This window comes from Vanacampus margaritifer, chromosome 2 (genome assembly GCF_051991255.1).
Source record: "Vanacampus margaritifer isolate UIUO_Vmar chromosome 2, RoL_Vmar_1.0, whole genome shotgun sequence".
Classification (NCBI taxonomy): Eukaryota; Metazoa; Chordata; class Actinopteri; order Syngnathiformes; family Syngnathidae; genus Vanacampus; species Vanacampus margaritifer.
Genome location: NC_135433.1, coordinates 5,948,074 through 5,969,225, shown reverse-complemented (window position 1 = coordinate 5,969,225; position 21,152 = coordinate 5,948,074). Strand labels below are relative to the sequence as shown.

The 21,152-nt window shown below is 37.9% G+C and overlaps 2 protein-coding genes across 40 annotated transcripts in view; one reads left to right on the top strand and one right to left on the bottom strand.

The window, feature by feature from the left end:
* The window catches only part of mbnl1 (muscleblind-like splicing regulator 1), an 86,751-nt gene extending 84,160 nt beyond the window's left edge, over nucleotides 1-2,591 (bottom strand). For all 38 annotated transcript variants that reach the window (XR_013291400.1, XR_013291408.1, XR_013291409.1 and 35 more), the window contains exon 1: nucleotides 2,494-2,591. The gene's annotated coding sequence lies outside the window, so the exon portion shown is untranslated. The remainder of the gene's footprint in view (nucleotides 1-2,493) is intronic.
* Nucleotides 2,592-2,618: 27 nt separating this feature from the next.
* LOC144045038 (cullin-3-B-like) lies at nucleotides 2,619-19,944 on the top strand. Of its 2 annotated transcripts, XM_077559811.1 has the most exons (16): nucleotides 2,619-2,996; nucleotides 4,250-4,447; nucleotides 4,517-4,630; nucleotides 6,545-6,705; nucleotides 8,033-8,147; nucleotides 8,229-8,457; nucleotides 8,531-8,676; nucleotides 12,044-12,220; nucleotides 12,307-12,477; nucleotides 12,545-12,652; nucleotides 14,810-14,934; nucleotides 15,014-15,110; nucleotides 15,196-15,330; nucleotides 15,399-15,585; nucleotides 18,921-19,066; nucleotides 19,143-19,944. In XM_077559811.1, exons 1-16 carry the CDS (start codon nucleotides 2,892-2,894, stop codon nucleotides 19,272-19,274), a joined length of 2,346 nt encoding a protein of 781 aa, XP_077415937.1. In that variant the 5' UTR covers nucleotides 2,619-2,891; the 3' UTR covers nucleotides 19,275-19,944. The 2 variants fall into 2 exon arrangements, with proteins under 2 accessions (XP_077415937.1, XP_077415938.1); XM_077559812.1 differs by lacking the exons at nucleotides 8,229-8,457; nucleotides 8,531-8,676.
* Nucleotides 19,945-21,152: the final 1,208 nt, after the last annotated feature.

Genomic DNA, 21,152 nt, shown 5'->3' with positions numbered 1-21,152 from the left:
ACTAGTGGATGCATTTTTAATGATTGTAGTTTAAAAAAGTGGCAACTTTGTATTCATAAAATTTCTAATTTCTAGTCCCTAGTCATAAAATGGCTGCAGGAGGGGCGGGCCGATAATGTTATAGGTCACCGCCGCTAGTACCGTCCGATACCTTAAAATAAGACTGCTATTGGCACCGATACGATACCTGGTATCGGTAGTCACCCATCATCGTCGGGATGATACCAAGTCTGCCTCATTTTGAGCAAGGAAAAGCCCTGATAGCTCTAATAATAGGAGTGTGGCAAAAAAAATTGATTCTCATAAGAATCGCGATTTTCATTTAGTACGATTTAGAATCGATTTTAAATGTCCCAAAATCAATTTAATTTTAATTATTTTATACTGTCTTGCCATTGTCTGTGTGTGCCTTTATTTGGAGTGCTGTTCATGTTGTACCCGATTTGGCCACTTAGGGGCAGTGTGGTTCCACGCGGTCTCATACACTGTTAAGTTGTAGCCACATTAGAGAGTAGAAGGAAAAAGTCACGATCAAGTTGGTAGCGAGTAGTGCGCTAGTTAGCATTAGCGAGTCAGACTGGAGTAGATCATTACAATTCCTTGCACATCTATAGATTGGAGCAAAAATCATTGTCAATCAAATCATTTTGAATCGAAAATCGATTCTGAATCGAATCGCAGACCCAAAAATCTGAATCAAATCGAATCGTGAGACATTCAAAGATTCCCACCCCTATCTAATAACCATAGCAAAAGCACACAGCAACAGCAACATCATGATAGAATATTATAGGAGCAGACAAACATCAGCCAAATGTGTTTCATTTTTGTATGATTGTGCCATTATATCAATATAGACCTACGTCTGACTTTTTGGTGGAATGGTGGATGATATTAAACAAAAAAAAATATAGGCTTTAGAATGCAATTCCAGCAGCCACAGACATTACCGTAAAGAGCAAAGCAACAACTACATATGTAGGTACTATATTTAGAAAGAAAACAAATGGTGAATGAAAAAAGCATACTGCTGGGAGGATAAACTGTTGTTTACAGAGAGTTGACACAGTTTGGGTTCAATACTGATGAGAAAGACGCAGACAAGGTAAGTGTACATGCAAAGAAAGAGTCGAGGCGACAATGTGACTGTTGCATGAAACCCCTCCCATCTCAAACGTTATCACGTACAGCCAACTTTTTATTAAAAATGTGATCAACCAAAGCCGTTAAAGTTCAAATTGTTCATATTAGTGACTTTTTACAAACTAGTTTTCGACTTTTCATGAAGTACAATGCATTTTTAAGTGCAGTTCAGTTGTTCTTTTGGTTACATACATTTCTAACATTTCCATTCGATCTGGTAATCCATATTTTTTTAAGAACACCTTAGGTGCAATTTTCAATGAGCTTTTTATGTGCAATGCATTTTTATTAGGGATGCACGATAATACTATTTTCAACCAATACTGATAAACCAATCATTTAGAAAGTGCCAATGTTGATAATCGATAAAAAGGCTAATAATTGTTTCCAAAATTAACTTGAATACAAATGTACTTTTGAGTACTACTATAAGTCTAACATGTACAACTACAATGAAACATTGTGTAAAGCACCATGAAGCTGAATTTTATTGATATCTCTGCTTCAAAGACAACCGGTAACTCATTTTGAGTTTGCCAAAACAAAACAGCCATGTTTTAAAAATGCAACAAAAAACTGTGAGGGTAACATTTTGGGAAGACAGTAAAGAAAGCCCACACTGGCTTCTGCCATGATGCATCTTCTGTAAACATGAGGTCGCACGCTTTATGACGTCACAAATATGCGACACTAAAATGGGCCAGAGGGGGTTGAGGAGTTGGGCACAACTTGAGCCACAACCACAACAGATAGACCAACGTGGCATGTCTATTATTATCGGCGGATTTCTTTATTATCTGGTTTATCTGTATGACTTCAAATTGGTAGATAATGGTCGATAATTATCGGACACCGATATTATTGTGCATCCCTAATTTTTTGTACTTTTTTATTTTCTTGACCTTCTAAACTTTGCATATTTTTACAGTAGTATCCATTAATTAGTATTTTATGGACTGCTATAGGAATGAAGTTGATTGGATAGGATTTTTTTTGTTGATTTTGTTGTTGGTGAAAACTAGGCTAATGTATTGAGCTAGGCAGTTTTAGATGATACAAAAAGTTTGACAAACACTACAGTTCTTCATTTCTAAGAAGGTCAGCACAATTTTATTAACTAACTTGAAATCAATATTACTGCTTAAAGGCTAAAAGCCCCCAAAAATATACTTAAAAATATATATATATATAATGCGGCCATTACTTCGTTGGCACAATTAAGCATGTGCACCAATTCGTGGCCTCAAATTATCATATTGTACGCACGTTGTATATGCATGTGCACGCCACAAGTTTATTTTATCATGTCTGAGGCTTATAAAAGTCTGTAGTGGTAGACAAAATGCTTACCAAATTTTCGTAGGAGTTTTTTCCGCTTCATTTTAGCCTCATACGACACCGCTTCATTTTAGCCTCATACGACACCGCTTTCCTGGCGCCTGGCCCCGTTCTCGCTCAGAATCTCGCGAGATCTTAAGTTCTATTACGTCATCTTCGTGTCAGTGGGTTAACCGTTTTGGTTTGTTTTGTTTTGTTCCCCACAGCAAACTATTCCTCGAGGACGATTCTTCCGTGTTAGCTAGCGACAGGCAACATTTTAATGATCGCTCCTACCCCAAAACGGGCGCGGCATTACGTAATTATTTCTCGTCAAATTTAGCTTGTGACGCCATAATGTCGTTTGTAACAAAGGCAAAATATCCGGCCAGCGCGCGTCCTTATACAAAGCTCGCCCCAAAACGCAGCTCATGCGGTCTCTTATTATTTGGGAGCGTCACCTGTCCATGGGAATCATGGCCAGTCTTAAGGGCGAAACCAAGAAGGAAGCCAAAATGAGGATACGCGCCTTCCCTGTAAGTATGTGACAGCCAATTCCCTGACAGTTTAAAACAACAACAGTGCAAGCAGGTTCCCCACTGGCATGTGAAAAAGAATACAATACCGTCACTGTGACAAGCGAAAGCTGCCACAACAGGACCAACGCCATGTCAGCCACATTCGTGAGTTGTCGCTTCTGACAAGACAAACTGGACAACATATTGAATTGGTTTGTAGGACAAGAGCATGAAGAGTACAAGAAAAATAAGGATAACACGCCAAGATGCAATAAAAGTGCTGTACAATCAATCAGGGAACAGGTTATTATTATTTTTGCCGTACAAGAATAAAGTGTAATTGCACATCCACTACAGTAGGTGACAAATTTGGAGCTCCCATTGTTAGTTTGCACAAAGAGTTTTAGCTCCTCTGCATAGGTGTAATTTTATAGACAAATGAATGATACTATTTGTAGTCGCGGCAGAGAGTTGGGGGAGTGGGAGCACAAAATAATTTGTTCTTCCTGGGGGGCGTAATAAAATATAATTGAGAAGCAGTGTCTTAAAAAGATGCTACGTCACGACTCGCACCACATGGCAATCACTTTGTCTTTAGTTGAAAGCTCTTCTGTTGTATGAAAGGTACCTGCTGCATACACAGGTTAATTGTTCCCTCTGCCATCTAGTGGAAGAGCATTTAGTTGCATCAATTTAACCCAGTGTCCTTACATTCATTGATCTTTGTCAAATGGTGTGAAACTTTGATACTTTGTTGTAATATGGATCAGAATGGTGGAACAAGTGGTTTGCATGCGTGCCTCACAGTTTGAAGGTTTGGGGTACACATCTCAGCTCTGGCCTTTTTGTGTGTGAAATCTGCATGTTACCCCCCCCCCCCCCCCTTGCTTGAGTGGGCTTCCTCTTTGCACAGTCCAAATTGATGCTTGGTTTCAGGGCTCACCCATGACTCATAATAAAGTTATCCTGTATATAAAATGTTTGGATTGATGTTCTAAATATGGACCATTTACAGTTGTATGTTTTTTAACAGTAGTCAAACAGCACATGATTGGCCAAGTGCTTTTAGCTGAAATAAAAGTGTCCAATTGAGCTTAGCAGGTTTAAAAATAGACTTTCTTCATTTGTCTCAAGCTGCAGCGCTTCCTCATCAAGCCCCGTGGCACCCTCTAGGGGAGGCGAAACACACACGTACTGAAAAACATCCGGTTTAGCATATTGAGCCGTGGCCTACTTGCGTAATTCCAATTGGTTTCACTAATCCATTATAGATGACGATGGATGAGAAATATGTGGAGAACATCTGGGCCCTGCTGAGGAATGCCATCCAGGAGATCCAGAGGAAGAACAACAGCGGGCTGAGTTTCGAGGAGCTGTACAGGAACGCGTACACCATGGTGCTCCACAAGCACGGCGAGAAGCTCTACACAGGTCTGAGGGAAGTTGTCACCGAGCATCTCATCAACAAAGTAAATCATATCCATGTGGATTTAGGTATAACCCCCGGTGTTGATTAATTCAGCATATTCCTTTTACAGGTACGACAAGATGTCCTCAAGTGTCTAAATAACAAATTTCTGCAAATCCTAAATCAAGAGTGGAATGATCATCAAACTGCCACCATCATGATCAGAGACATCCTCATGTATATGGTAGGGAGGCAGCATGATGTAATGTCACTTTTCTTTATTGTCACTCACAAGCACTCCAAACATTGGTGGCGTTTTTTTTTAATTATGCTTTTATCGGATTAGTAGGTTTTCATTCTTCTTGTACTATGGCAAAAAGATTAATGTTTTTGTATTTACAGCTCGGCCAATCTTGAAGTGTTTTGTTTTGTGTCAAACAGGAGCCCCCTGTATGCCGTTTTGGACAACTTCAATTTATCTTTTATTGTGTGTTTGTGTAATTGTCGATGTGACAGTTCTATTTTAGATAAAACTGTGACTACATACAGTATAGCAGTGGTTCTTGACCTTTTTTCAGTGGTGTACCCACTGAAATATTTAGTTTTCAGCCAAGTACCCGCCTAACCAGTGCAAAGCATTTAAGATTAACTTTAAAACTCCTGGTGTCTCTAGAACTATTTGGAGATTTATATATATATATATATATATATATATATATATATATATATATATAACTAAAAAAAAAATTTAAGATAGATTTTATTGTCTTGCTAGAATCTTTTTTTGTTCAAATTTGATATGACCCTTTGAGTATGTTGTGGAATCTTGTATAAGCCATTTCAGCTTCATTCCCTCCTTACACTGTTTTTAAATTGTGCTAAAAAATAAATAAATGAAATTGAAGTAATAAAATAATTACCTTCATTTTAAATAAAGATTTGCTGTGAAAGACCAAGCACTTTATACACACTCTAAAAACAGTTGGGTAAAAAAAATAATCCAGATTTGGTCAAAAATAGACCGACCTAATTTTTTGAATTAAAGATTTGCTGTGAAAGACCAAGCACTTTATACACATTCTAAAAACAGTTGGGTCAAAAATAACCCAAATTTGGGATTTAAAAAAAATGGACCAACCTAACTTTTTGAATTCTTCAACCTAGATTAAATTAATAACCCACAAAACAACCCAAACAAATTGGGTTACTTTATCCATTTGACCCAACATTCTGGGTTAATTGAATAACCCAATTGAATTAGCCCAAAAAGCGCACGGGTCAAATTAAATAAATAACCCACAAAGCAACCCATTTTTTTTGTGTTATTTGTGGGTTACTTATTTGACCCAATTTTTGGGTGGTTAAATGGTTATCACAGTTGAATTGACTCAAAAATGAATCGACCCAACTTTTTGAGTTATATAACCGAATATGTTGGGTCAAATTAAATAAATAACCCACAAGGTCTGGTTTGTTTTGTGGGTTAGTCATTTGACCCAACTTTTTGTGTTAAAGCAACACTGAGGAACTTTCGGTTAATGTTGATTATGGCGGCGCCATATGGACAAAAGTGGTAATGTTATGCCTGAAGGAAGACCACATTTCCCATGAGGACAATTGCGTTGCGTCGTTTTTTTGTGCGGCATTCAAATTGACTTCTAAATTACGCATTTGTAACGAAAGGGTAAAGGGGGGAGTGACGTATGCCATAAAGCATTCAGCACATTTGTAGTTTTTTGTGTGGCAATGTTCCTACCATCTTCCTCAAAGTTGTTTAGTGCCAGTAAAAATGATACAGACCCCCTCAGGCCATGGCAAAGGTACCATTCAACTAGTTTTAAGTCGATGTTTCATCAGAGTTATGAAAATATTTTGTTACGGTTGAAAAGTTCCTTAGTGATACTTTAATTGAGTAACCCAATTTAATTGGGTCGAAAATGAATCAAGCACACTTTTTGAGTCATTTAATCCAAAAAATGTGGTCCAAATTAAATTAGCAACCTACAGCGCAACCCCATGATTTGGGTTGTTTTGTGAAATTTTAATTTGTCCCAACCTTTTTGGATTAGTTGAATAACCCAAAAAGTTGGGTCCGTCCCTTTTTGACCCAATTTGAGTTTTTATAGTGCACGGAATACGCTGTGCTCTCTGATTCCAGGACCGAGTTTATGTTCAGCAAAACAGCGTGGAGAACGTGTACAACCTCAGTGTTATCGTATTCAGAGACCAGGTGATCCACTACAGCTGCATTCGGGAACACCTATGGCAGACGCTACTGGACATGATCAAACGAGAGAGGAGGGGAGAAGTTGTAGACAGGTATGGAGGAGTATTTGGGATTACCTGTAGGTAGCCAATGATGGGATAAATGTGAGGTCCCATAAACTCCATAAAATCCATGGAAGGCAGCACTTCATGTACTACGCTGAGCAATCGAGTATGCACAGTATCAGAAGCTAAAGCTAATTTGTGCATCCAGCAAAACTCAATCCAGCTATAGACTTTAACGTGATAGCAGAGGACTGATAGAAGGGGAGACATGAGCCTTGCTGATTATGTCATGGTTAGAGGCGGATTATGTAAATTATTTAATTTTGCAATTTATGACTGAACAGGCAGACTCCAGCGACTCAACTATTTGCTGCTCAGTGCCTCTGGGCTGTAACGTTCCCCGCCCGATACTCCAATGACCCAACTTCCACATGTGCTAGTCTGTGTCTTGTATTAATGTGGACCTGTTTGCTGAGGATTTTATTTTTTTCCAAATCCATTGTGCTCCCCTTAGAGGATCTTAGTTTGGTCTCTGTCAACCCCGCCACCAAGTTGGTCATTGTTTTTCTATTTTCCTCGTACGAGCTGTCTGTGCCATTTCGTACAGAAGACTTCTAATCGATTCTAATTTCCTTAATCGATTAAATTTCGATTCACAAGAGTTCAGTTCGATTTGATTTAGATTTTTTCCCCCGATTCAATTTGATTCACATCGATTCTAATTTCCTCAATCGATTCGATTTCGATTCACAAGAGTTCAGTTCCATTTGATTTAGATTTTTTTCCCGATTCAGTTTGATTCACTTCAATTCAATCCGATATTGATTTATCATGGAACATCAAATTTTCTGAAATATCAAGGACATCATAAAAACTCCACAAACTGAGTTGTGCGCAGGCAGTAATTGGTCAAAGGATTTAGTTTATCAATGAAAGTAACACGTTTTATAATCATTTAAGTGTTACGCGGACATCGACATCAGCAAGGATTAAATGAAAATATTTTCATAATTCTAATTCAATAATTGTAAATATAAATTAAAACGATTCTGAATTGTCTTCAAGTGCAATAAGTTAGCTCTTTTGTAAATCTAAGAAAATATTTTCAAATTCATGTGAAAAGCAAATTCCAGCAAAACAGAAAGATACCAAAAATGTGGCCTTTAAAATTCTATTTTCTTATGAAAATATGGGAAAATTTGATATTAAAATAATCCATTTTTGGTTTCATGAATCGATATCAGACTCAAAAAGGTAAATCGATTTAATTATCTGATTTTTTTTTTTTTTAAACCCAGCCCTATATCTATAAACATGTTCCTATCAGGGTACTGCCCAAAGGGATTATTATTGACTGGAAACATTTTAATTACAGGGGATCCATCAGAAACACCTGCCAGATGCTGATGGTCCTCGGCCTGGACAGCAGGATCGTATACGAGGAAGACTTTGAGCGTCCATTCTTGGAAATGTCAGCCGAATTCTACCAGGTGAGAGTCCCTTCCGGGTGCCCGTGTCCTCTTCAGGGTACCCGGTGTCTATAAAGTAACACCCCACATTGGCCCGCTTAGATGGAAAGCCAAAGGTTTCTCGCAGAAAACAGCACCAGCATCTACATTAAGAGGGTGGAGGCCAGAATCAATGAGGAAATCGAGCGCGTCAAACATTGTTTGGACAAGTCGACGGAGGATTCCATCGTCAAGGTGGTGGAAAGGGAGCTGATAACCAAACACATGAAAACCATAGTTGAGATGGAGAACTCCGGCATGGTCCACATGCTCCAGAATCACATAACGGAAGGTGGAGTAACCCTGGAAATATTTCACATATAATCTATGATGCTTATTCTTTTTCTGCTCACTTCTGCCCACAGACCTTTTGTGCATGTACAAGCTGTTCAGCCGTGTGCTGAATGGCCTAAAAACCATGTGTGATTGTATGAGCATGTACTTGAGAGAGCAGGGAAGGGCTCTAGTATCAGAAGAAGGAGAGGGCAAAAACCCAGTCGACTATATCCAGGTATACAAATTGGGGAAGGAAAGGCCACGTTCCAAACTGCTGGAAAATATCTAGGAATGCACCCATGTCGTGTTAATTTTATCCGCCATTTTTAAATGTAGTCTCAGTTTTAGTCCACTTTCAATCAGGCTTGTTGTTTATCATAGTTAGTGAACCTCATCTGGTTTTTATTTAGTCCATTTTTCGTCGACTATAACGCTAGTATTTTAGTCTTGACTTTAGTCCAAGAAAACATAATAATCTAGTTTTAGTCAACAAAAACTGTCAACGTCTTAGTCTAATTTTAGTCAGGACAATCATTTTACCCCTTGAATATTTTTTGTCAGCAGATTATGTTGAACATTTCGGATCTAAAACTATTTTACATTAAAAAAAAAATCTCATCTTTTTGATGAAAAACAACTTCACATACAGTTGCAGTATATCAACAAGTGGCTACTATGGCTCCATGCTATGAGCTAATTTAGCCAGCATTAGTTAGCGGTCGGATTAACATTATTGTTGGAAACGTTATAGCCATTGGATTAATATTACTATAATTTATATTTTCTTTTTTTTTTTTTTTTAAGATTTCACTGTGAATCCACCTCCTGTCTGTCCCATGTGTTTGTGCATGTTGCACTCGGTAGCTGCAGATTTGAAAGGGGGCGTGTCTCCATGCGTTACATGACAATGTCACAGTGACAGATTAGCAGACACGATTTTACAAAATCATATAATTTCCGTCTCATGTTTGTTCATGAACTAAAATGTCCATAGATTTTAGTCCAGTTTTTAACTAATTTGCTCCCCAAAACGTATAAATACGTTTTTTATGGGTGTGTTTTTTTTTTATGCTAGAGCATACAGAAGGCTTTGATGCACCTTAGAGCAGTAGAGTATAAGAGATCAACCAGGGCTATGTTGTAACAAGCTGTTTTAAACAGATTTGTGAATAAGGATTCAACTTAGCTATATTATAATGCTAATTGCTGCAAATGGAAACAGATACAAATAAACTATTTTTTTCCCTGATGAAAGAATAGACCCTAATCTTTTTTTTGGTAGGTTCCATGTTTTCATAGCAATAGAACAGAATATTCTGTGGGTTTTGCAAAATCAGTCAAAATCCAGTAAAACAACCGGGAGCGAAGGGGGTTGCTTCAGTGAAAATGGCTGCGAGTTAATCACACGAAGTACATTTTCGTCTCATCTTCATTAGTTGACGAAAATGCATACTGCATAGGGTTTTAGTTCGGTGAAAAAATGTACATTGACGAAAATTATTTTTGTTTAGTTTTCGTTGACGAAATTAACACTACACCTATGTTACATTATAACACCTTCACTTCTTTTTACTTTAATTTCTGTTCTTAAAGTGAAGGGTAGGTTCCTTTTTATGAGGAGAAGCTTCCCCGCATTATCATAACCAGCGAGGGGAGCGCTAAATGCATGCGTCCCTGGAGGTTGCGCTCGTTTGCATATATTAGCTCTAGAATTTCCACAGACTATCCAAGTAACTATCATAATTGATTTAATAAGCCATTTAATCTTTGAGACGAGCATATGTTACTGGGAGGATTACTCAGACAGCCTGCGGGGCGGAGGAGGAGACGAGGTTCGAGAAATTCTGCTTAGCGGATTTCTCGCTACTGAAACCCGTGGGGGGAGGGACCATCTCTGTTATCATTTATCATCCATTTTGCAGAGCTTAATTTACAGTCAATTTGTGTTTTATCTATGTTTACCTTAAAGGAACTTTTCAACCTTAATAAAATATTCTCATAACTCTTCTGATGAAACATCCACTTAAAAACGAGTTCAATGGTACCTTTGCCATGGCCTGAGAAGGGATCTGTATCTTTTTTACTAGCACTAAGCAACTTTGAGGAGGATGGTAGGAACACTGCCACACAAACTACAAATGTGCTGACTGCTTTATGGCATACGTCTGAAGAGACAAAAAAGAAAAAGGGAAGCTACCTAGAGAAAAAGACAATCAATATTGGCCCAGATTTCACTTGCTGGCGTGAGCTTAAAAAAAACGACGCAATGCGCTTGTCCTCATAGGAAATGTGGTCTTCCTTCAGACATAACATTACCGCTTTTGCCCATATGGCACCGCCATAATCAATGTAAACTGAAAGTTCCTTAGTGTTGCTTCAAAGTACTTTCACACGCCAAACGTTGCTCCAGTGTCGTATTATTTGGTACGACTCCAGACAGTGTCATCATCCGTAAAAAATATCTCTGTTCCGGTTATATGTTAAGAAAAATCTAATCTTTTGTGGTAGTTTTGATAACAAAATAAAAAATACATTTCATCCGAAAATGTAATACAGAAATGTTTTAGCAGCATACCGGTCGGTACACACCAAATTCCATGCAGAAGTGATGTAGTTTATACAGTGTGTTCTTCGTCTTTGTGGCACGGTTTATGTTGCATCACGACAGTAGATCCTCTGTATTTATGATTCATCAGTTCTAGAAAGTCTGACTAAAGCCTAATCATAAGAAACCTGAAGTGGATAAATGAAGGTTAAACATACAATTTTACTTTACTAAGAATCTTGATGGCAAATGGAAGACACAATAAAGGGAAATAATTGTTATTTCTTGAATTCGATCATGTTTTCTTCTTCTATTATGCGATTTTACCAGAATTTTGCCGAGCAGGGCTCAAGGGTTGTTGCCTTGATTTGTCAAATAAAGTGCCTTGCCGTCTGTCGAACCCTCTTTACTCAACTTATGAAACGCTTCAGATGAATGTGCATCAATTCCGGTAAATTAATGGCCGAGCCATGTGCGTTTTTTGGGAGGGACCAAAACCGTGGGCCTGCTCTAAAAATTACTTTCCAGTGATGGGACATTGTAATTTTCTAGGAATGTTTTAGAGTGAACACACTCAAGAGATTTATGGAAATACAATTTTCCATAAGTTGCTTGATTATGGTGAGAAATCATCGATCAGTGTTTTCGCATAAATAAATATATTTTATTAATAAATATATATTATAGGTATTTTTGAGCAAATTTGTTTATTTAGAATCAAAAGTGTGTATCAAGCTGGTAGCCATTCAGATTAATCAGTACACAATAAGTAGCTCACAGTTTGAAAAAGGATGGTGAGGTCAAGCTTGACGACAGAATTCTGTTGTTATGGCGGCAAGCATAATCTCATTAACCTCTGCTAGTCACAATTAGAATTAATATTTGTATGAAAAACACGTTTAGGCTGTCAACATAAAACAATCGATGAAAATGTATGGCGGTAACTGAGCGTGAAATGTTCCAATTCAAAACATGACTTTGTTCATGCTTTTGAATTTCCGACCACTGCCGGAAATGGAAATGATAACTCAAGTATGTTCTGTTTCACCCCTAACAGGGCCTACTGAACCTGAAGATGATGTTTGACCATTTCCTCAACGAGTCTTTCAACAATGACAAACTATTCAAACAAACCATAGCCGGAGACTTTGAGTATTTCCTCAATCTCAACTCCCGCTCACCCGAGTACCTCTCGCTCTTCATCGACGACAAACTTAAGAAAGGAGTCCGAGGGGTAGGTCGTTAGAAGTTATCACACATCCTTTATCCGGAAAAACGCGGTTGTGTTATTCTTTTTCCTCTTTGGCCACCCTTGTTAAGTTGACAGAACATGAGGTGGAGGTGATTCTGGACAGGACCATGGTGCTGTTCAGGTTTCTGCAAGAGAAGGATGTGTTCGAAAGGTACTACAAGCAGCACCTGGGCCGGAGACTGCTGAGCAACAAGAGCGTCTCGGACGATTTGGAGAAGAGCATGATCGCCAAGCTCAAAGTAAGAAGGTCGGTTGTCTTACCATCACCGGTCCAGTCTTCGGGCTCATCGTCTTTGCTCTTCGCAGACAGAATGCGGCTGTCAGTTCACCTCAAAACTGGAGGGGATGTTTCGAGATATGACCATCTCCAACACCACCATGGATGAGTTCAGGCGGCACGTACACGTCACGTCGGTAAGACCCTAAAATATATATATATATATTTTTTTTAAGAGAGAGCAATGATGATGACATGTCAAATCGGTAAAATTACCGAACGAACAATCCTGAGCTCTCCAGAAAAAAAAGGAAAAAAAAGACCCTAAAATAGGATTTTAGATTTAAGTCTACTCTAAATATGTTCAACATCTTGCAAACTGATTTCAGAGTTTTTTTCCCCCTCAATACGTTATACATGTTGGATAATAATTGCTGAAAAAGTGCAGAGTGACAACTATGTGAGACTGAATTATGGAGCTATAGAGTACCGTTTTTGACTATAAATATTCTATAGTATAAACACTATACTAGTGGAACCAAATCAAATCGTCCTATTGTCATATCGAACTGTCCTTGAAATGTTTCGCACCCCACATACCGAAAAGCGTATCAAATCGTCTTTTCTAGACTGCCCCTTCAAGTTAGCTATTATTACGTAGCCCATTTCTACCACTAGCTAGCTTTGCTTACACCCCGAAAATTCATTCCCTCTGGATGCCACAATCTACACCACTGCTTGATGTTATTTAAATTCCGAAGTGTGGGGGTGAAGGCGCGGATGAACCGACCGCCTGTCTGTCCTGTCTATCCCATGAGCTAGTTGGTGGCTACCGCAGGCATAAAAGAAGATGCTAGGTGACGTAGCATTCATTTTTGAGCGGGGTGTGGTTTCACACATTCAGCAGATATGCCCAATGTGTTTGAAAGCTTAGAGAGATACTTGACTATTTAGGTGTTGTCAGCAGTAAAAAGATATTATTTGGCTATAATTAGATAATGTCATTGTTTTTTTTTACTTTATTTTTCTTCATGTTTTCTTCATGGCTCAGTTTGCTAACGTCGCATGACCAAACCCAGAAAACAATTGAACCGTGATTGTTCGTTACCTGAGCTCTGAGCACCTGTGATGTTATTTTCAGTCGACAGTAAGTGGAAACATTTGTTTTTAAAGGTTTTGTGTGTTTGTTTGTTTATTGACCATATAAACAAGTAACAGAAAAAATAAAAGATTTAAAAGAAGAAAAGCCTTATTACAGCCATCATTAGTCTCGGATTACATGTTGAAAACGGTGTAGGAAGGAGTTGAAAACGTATCCAGTCCTACTCCTCCTTCTTTGTTTGTTTTGACTTATTTCATTAATAGGTTAATAGGTTAATATATTTCAATGAAAGAAAAAATGTACGTAAGCCTAAATGAATCATATCCTCATATACTCACACAAAAAAATTTCATTACACTCATACCGATACATCTAAAAAAATCTACAACATTTCTGCAACTTTACCAGCTCATGTCTGATTGAAGTAATCATGTTGAAATTTGCTTTTAAAAAAAATTTAAACCCAGCAAGTGACTGACATCTTTTCAGGTCAGTACCAAAATTATTCCGCAATAACACCTTTTACAGAAACACACCTTTGCTTAATATTTGTTCTTGTTTTGATTTTTTTTTTGTATAGACACTTGTACCCCTGATGTCGTAAGGACTCTTTCTAATTTCAAACCGTTTCTGAGTACTGTGGCAGAGTAGATTGCTGTGTACTTTGTACATTATTTGTGCTATTTTAAACTCAACTAAGTCATAAGTCATTGTATTTAATTCAATAAATAGTGAATTTGTTGGTTCTGTATATTTTGATCGATTTATAATTGTTATGGCTCTTTTTTGCAGTTTGAAAACAGGGTCAGTATTTATTGTATTTTATGTATGTATTTTTGTACGTGTTCATGTATTTTATTAATTATTAATTGTACATGAAAAATAATGACATTAATTCTAGACAAAATATAAACTTTTTATTGCTGAAAATGGCTAAATGAGTCAAGTATCCTTTTAGACTACGGCTTTATTTTTCATGATTTTTAAGTCTCATTCTTTGATACAATTTTGATACCGCTTTTTTTTTTTTTTTTTTAAGATTTCGAAGACCTTTTTACTTTACAGGGACTTTAAATATTGCATGTATAGCTATGAAAAATAAAATGTGATTACTGATTATGAGTAGCATATGTATCATGACTGTGTTCAATTTTTTATTATTATTATTATTATTAACTTTTTCTTTTCTGGAGATAAAAAAAAAAAAGACAGACTATGTTCAATTAAATGTGTAAAATCTGTGACCCTTTAGGCTTCTCTATGTGGCGTGGACCTGACGGTCCGAGTCCTCACGACCGGTTACTGGCCAACACAGTCGGCGACGCCCAGATGCACCATCCCGCTTTCCCCTCAGCACGCTTTTGAGGTGTTCAGGAGGTAATACTTGTTGAACTGACATGTTACCAGATTTCAGTCAGTAGGCTAGCCTTTTTTTTTAGCGGCTTCTCCTCGTCAGGTTTTACCTGGCCAAACACAGCGGTAGGCAGCTCACGCTACAGCATCACATGGGCGGAGCGGACCTAATTGCGACTTTCTACGGCACTTTGAAAAAAGTGAGCGTTCCAATGCAACTTTTCAGCTTGTTCGGGGATGTTTCGTAGGAGGTTTGCGTTAAAATGGCTCAACTCTTGTGTCCAGGATGATGGTTCCGAAGCGAGTATGGGTGGTGCCCAAGCGAGCGGCGCCAACTCCCGCAAGACCATTCTGCAGGTGTCCACCTTCCAGATGACCATCCTCATGCTCTTCAACCACAGAGAATGTTACACTTTTGAGGTTTGCTGCAGCGAAAACATAACGTTTGATCAAGACTGTATTTGCAATGCATTTTCTTTTTTTCAAAGGAGATCCATAATGAGACCGATATTCCCAGATGGGAGCTGGTGCGAGCGTTGCAGTCTTTGGCCTGCGGGAAGCCCACGCAGCGAGTTCTCACCAAAGAGCCAAAGTCCAAGGAGATTGAAAACGGACATTTGTTTACAGTCAATGACCAGTTTACTGCCAAAGTACACAGAGTCAAAATACAGACAGGTGCGTACATGACTTGACACCGACGCAACCCCTGCACTATTTATAGCGGCGATTCTCAACTGGTTGGTCGGGACCCCTAAGAGAACCGTTTTAGGGTGGGATTTGGAGAGGTAGAAATAAATCAGAGGGGCTCTCGGTTTTTGACGCTACCGACTTGTAACGGGCGTCACCGGCGGAGGACCAGTGAAATATTTATTTTAGTTTTATTTTGAAAGTTACCATTTTGACAAGCTTGTAAATGCAATTTCCAGCAGCATTTAACCCATTAAGGCCTAAAGTGCCTGGCAAAACATGCCTCTAAAACCTATGGGTGACTTTTGAATTTGAAATTCAACAATATCAAAAATAATTGGTATGTCAGCTCCTGGAGCAGTCAGAAACATAATTCCGAAAACATTTTAGAGCTTACACACCTGTGGCGTTCACACAAACCTAAGTTTATTATTATAAACCTTTTTTTTTTTTTTTTTAAATCAACAAACAAATGTCGCATCTGCGGGTGTATAACTCCAAATGTATTTACCTTCAACACTGGAGCGCAGTCGTAATAACCTCGGGGTAATTATTCGTCGTCCATTCCGTTACAAAGCCGACGAAATTCCTCCCGCACCGTCGTCAATCGCGTCATTCATCTAATAACTCTCGCGAATCTGCATCAACCATAAAGGCTGGAATAAAATTCCAGGACATGCTATGAGGCCCACGTCACCCTATCGTGCATATTCTGATGCATTTCATCGTGTGCCAAGATATTTTTATACATGCACTTCATTCATTCATCCTTTAAAAAATATGATACACGTTACATACATGTTATCAAAGTTGTTGTTGTTTTTTTTTCCAATGCACGTTTTTCATTGTTCACTACTGCCTAAGTGGGTTGCGAATTGTAATTTATAGGCTCGACTCACGGAACGCGATAAGCAGCCGCAACGGCGGCGGCAACATACGTCACTCTCGTGTTACAACAACTTTGATTGTCTATTAAAATTGGAGGGAATCTAAACCTTTTCATTGTAACGTAAACACAGAAATTTCACTACAGTACGTAATTCCAATATGAAGATCCATCCATTTTCCTATTATTATTATTATTATTATTATTAACTGTTACAAAAACGGTAAAGAAAACTTACCGGACAAATTAACCCTGTACCAACAAGCTCTCATGCACCGGCCTTTTTGTTGACGTCACGGAAATGATTGTGTGAAGTATCGTACAAAATGATTGATGTTTTTTTTTTTTTTTTTACAAAATGATAAACGCTGCTAAAATTTTCTCACCCATTTTGGATAGCCCACTGTGTAGCATGCCCTGCGTTCATTGGCTCCTCAATGAAACCTTCGCTGATTGGTTGAAGCCCCGGCGACAGCGACAAAAGTTGAACATGTTTTAACTTGATAGTATCGGGTGGATTTTCACATGCACGAATGTCGCGTGTCACCGTGGGGGAGGGGGTAAGGCGATTTTCGCCTTGTCGCCCTGCTTCCATAGTAAATGAATTGAGAGCGAGCGACGTTGCCACTCGTGTGCAGAGCCCATTAGTCACACACCCACAAATGGATGTTTGACGTCTATAGCCGTCAGTGGCAGTGAATGAGTTTAATATTGTATTAGTTAGATTTTTAATTCATTAGTGTATAGGGATCCATCCCAATACTGAAGTGAAGCCACAATTACAGTAAATATTTGTATGGATAAACCATAGGCTATTAACTCTTTGACTGCCAGACGTTTTCAGAAAAGGGATGCCGTGGGTGCCAGCCGATTTTAAGCATTTTGACTGATCTTTCAAGGTCCATAGAAAATTATGTGTTTGGACTATGGAAACACATACTGCCAAAACAAGATTGGACTCTCATCTTCCATCAGAAAAAAAAAGTTTGTTTCTACCTTATTCCGTTTTTGAGTAATCAACAATAGAAAATGGTTAGTTTCACCTGTTTTGAAAAAAAACGTCTTTTAACGTCTTTGGCACTCCTCCATAGGATTTTACGAAACGTTATTTAACGTTTTTGGCAGTCAAAGAGTTAAAAAAATACTTCCCTGGTTGGTAACTACGTGCCTACTTGTGCCACGTGACGATGAATTGCATTTTGGAACCATCTTAAAAATTTATTTTAGCTTAAGATTCAAATTAAAAATATATATATAACTTAAAGCAATTCACGTTCATCATCTCCAAGAAATTGTTCCTCAAGATTGAATGTCAACTAGTGTTAATTTGATCAGACATTTTTAAATTTAGTCTGTTTTAGTACAGTTTTCAATCACGCCTGTTAGTTTTTATCATCGTTTGTCAACCTCATCCCGTTTCTATTTAGTCAACTATAAATCTAGCATTTTAGTCTTTATTTTAGTCCAAGAAACATAATTGTATTCGTCTAGTTTTAGTCAACAAAAAATGTTAACGTTTTAGTCAGGACAGTCATTTTACCCGTGTATATTTTTGGTCACTTCACACACACAATTACAGTATCTGAACAAGTGGCTACTATGGCTACAAGCTAGTAAATTAGCCAGCATTTGTTAGCAGTCAGATTAATATTATTGTGGGAACGTTATAGCCATTGGATTAAAGTTATAACATAACTATCATTAACTTTTTTTTTTCTTTTTACCTTTCACCGCGAATCCACCTCCTGTCTGCCCCATGTGTTTTTTTTTACCTGCCCCCTGTGTTTGTGCATGATGCACTCGCTAGCTGCAGATTTGAAAAGGGGTGTGTCATTGTGTCACATGACAGCGACAGATTAGCAGAGACAAGAGTTTACAAAAATATGTCATTTCCCTCTCGTCTTTGTTCATGAACTAAAATGTCCATAGATTTTAAGTCCAGTTTTTATTAACTCTTTGACTGCCAGACGTTTTCAGAAAAGGGATGCCGTGGGTGCCAGTCGATTTAAGCATTTTGACTGATCTTTCAAGGTCCACAGAAAATTATGTGTTTGGACTGTGGAAACACACATACTGCCAAATGAAAGATTGGACTCTCATCTTTCATCAGAAAAAAAAGTTTGTTTCTACCTTATTCCGTTTTTGAGTAATCAACAATAGAAAATGGTTAGTTTCACCTCTGTTTTGAAACAAACGTCTTTTAACGTCTTTGGCACTCCTCCATAGGATTTTACTAAACGTTATTTAACGTTTTTGGCAGTCAAAGAGTTAAGTGGAGTACATTTTCGTCTCGTCTTCATTAATCGCCGAAAACGCATACTGATTGATTTGGTCCCAATTATCGTTTACTAATGAGTGTTTTAGTCTAGTCTAGTTTTCGTCGGGTGAAAAAACGAAATGAACACTAACGTCAAGTTTTGTACCCTGCGTTTCCTAGTCGCTGCTAAACAAGGAGAGTCCGACCCGGAGAGGAAAGAGACGCAGCAGAAAGTGGATGACGACAGGAAGGTTATGATTGAGGCAGCCATAGTGCGCATCATGAAGTCCAGGAAAAAGATCCAGCACAACGTCCTAGTGGCCGAGGTGAATATTTCCTCTCCTCGTGTTGACAGTTCCTTTTTTTTTCTTTTTTTACATGCTGTGACTTGGTTGTTCTCAGGTGACTCAGCAGCTGCAGGCACGCTTCCTCCCCAGCCCCGTTGTCATCAAAAAGCGCATAGAGGGACTTATAGAAAGGGAATACTTGGCAAGGACTCCAGAGGACCGTAATATGTACACCTACATCGCATAGAGGGGGCTGTGCAGAGGGCGAGGATGGACCTTACAACAAATGGGAAAAGAGATCTACACGGCTTCCAAAAACCAAGGGAGCTGCTTCATTCTTTCACCCCCCCCTGAGATGAGACTGACCGATCAATGTGACCAATGTGAATCTGCACCTTTTTTTTTGATGTTTCAATCTGTACAGAAAATAATTTATTTAAAAAATGTTGATTGTTACAAAAGGAAAATAAAGCGTATAAAGGCTCAATTGCTCATAATTAAAATACGCTGAAGCCAGTTTCATTTTAGATAGTTGAATTTCTACATTGTAATTTTTTTTTTCAGCTTGATGCTTACAAGGTAGTTTGATAATTGATCTGGAAGTGCACGTTAAAAATGAGTATAATTACAAAAAAAAATAAAAACATAAATACATTGAAACCTGGAGCCATATGTGAATATTTTTTCTGCAGTTTTTGAATTTTTGTAGAACTGGGTTTGCTTTTTTTTCCTCTTCATACTCTTCGTACTTGCGTTTCCACTCAAACATGTATACTGTCACTTGAAGACTAAATTGCCCATCGTTAACGCTCACAAGGTAAAGGTTTGATAATTGATCTGGAAGTGCACGTTGTTAAAAATGAATATAATCACAAAAAAAAAACCTTATGTAAAAATAAATAAATTGAAACCTGGAACCATAGGTGAATATTTTTTCTGCAGTTTTTGAATTTTTGTTCCGACAAGTCTACAATATGGACGTACACCTCCTGCAAGAAATACATTGATTACTATTCTCTCACTCCAACTTTGTATACCACAATTCCATGCTCACCAGATTTTTCTTCATTTACCAGGAATGTTCTGTCTCTTAGTGATGAGCTCATTTGCTTCAATGAATCAATGAATTCTATTGTTAATGTTTTAAGTGTCCCAAAGACGTATTTATACGTTTCTTGAGTTTTTATTTATTTATGCTAGAGCATACAGAAGGCTTTGATGCAGCCTCTCACCTGCAGAGAACGGTTGAGGAAATGGTAGTCATTACAAAAACGGCCAGGTGGCAGCAGAGTATAAGAGATCAACCAGGGCCATGTTGAAAACAAGCTGATTTATCCACAGCTTAAAACAGATTTGTGAATAATTACAAAAAGAAATAACAAAAACATAAATACATTGAAACCTGGAGCCATATGTGAATATTTTTTCTGCAGTTTTTCAATTTTTGTAAAACTGGGTTTGCTTTTTTTTCTGTGGAGTTTTTTTTTCCTCTTCATACTCTTCGTACTTGCGTTTCCACTCAAACATGTACACTGTCACTTGAAGACTAAATTGCCCATCATTAACGCTCACAAGGTAAAGGTTTGATAATTGATCTGGAAGTGCACGTTGTTAAATATGAATATAATTACAAAAAAAAACTTAAATAAATAAATTGAAACCTGGAACCATATGTGAATATTTTTTCTGCAGTTTTTGAATTTTTGTTAAACTGGATTTGCTTTTTTTCTGTGGAGTTTTTTTTTTCCTGGATCTCTTCGTATTTTCACTCACACAAACATGTATACTGTCACTTGAAGACTTGAAGAGAAAATAAATAATTGTTTAAATCATTTGCTAAATATACTCAAATGCCAGTCTCTTCTAAAATACTGCTGGCCACACAAAATTCCAAGATGGACCCCAAATCCAAGCTTTTGCACATTTTCCCCCCTCCTTATAACTAAAGTTGAATGTAAAATTAGGTATTGGGGATATTTTGGGAATTTTGGTACCAACACTAAGTTGATATTAGGTTCAAATGAAAAACGGGTTTATGAGCCATACATTTGAAAATATTTTCTTTTGTTTCTTGCTTCAATGCAGACATTTTTGTACCAGATGCGTGTACGTTTGTAACTATTAT

Coding starts and splice junctions, on each gene's coding strand:
- LOC144045038 (XM_077559811.1), top strand. CDS start 2,892: ATGCGGTCTCTTATTATTTGGGAGCGTCACCTGTCCATGGGAATCATG. Junction 15,331..15,398: donor GAGAATGTTACACTTTTGAG/GTTTGCTGCAGC, acceptor TTTTTTTCAAAG/GAGATCCATAATGAGACCGA. Junction 19,067..19,142: donor ACAACGTCCTAGTGGCCGAG/GTGAATATTTCC, acceptor GGTTGTTCTCAG/GTGACTCAGCAGCTGCAGGC.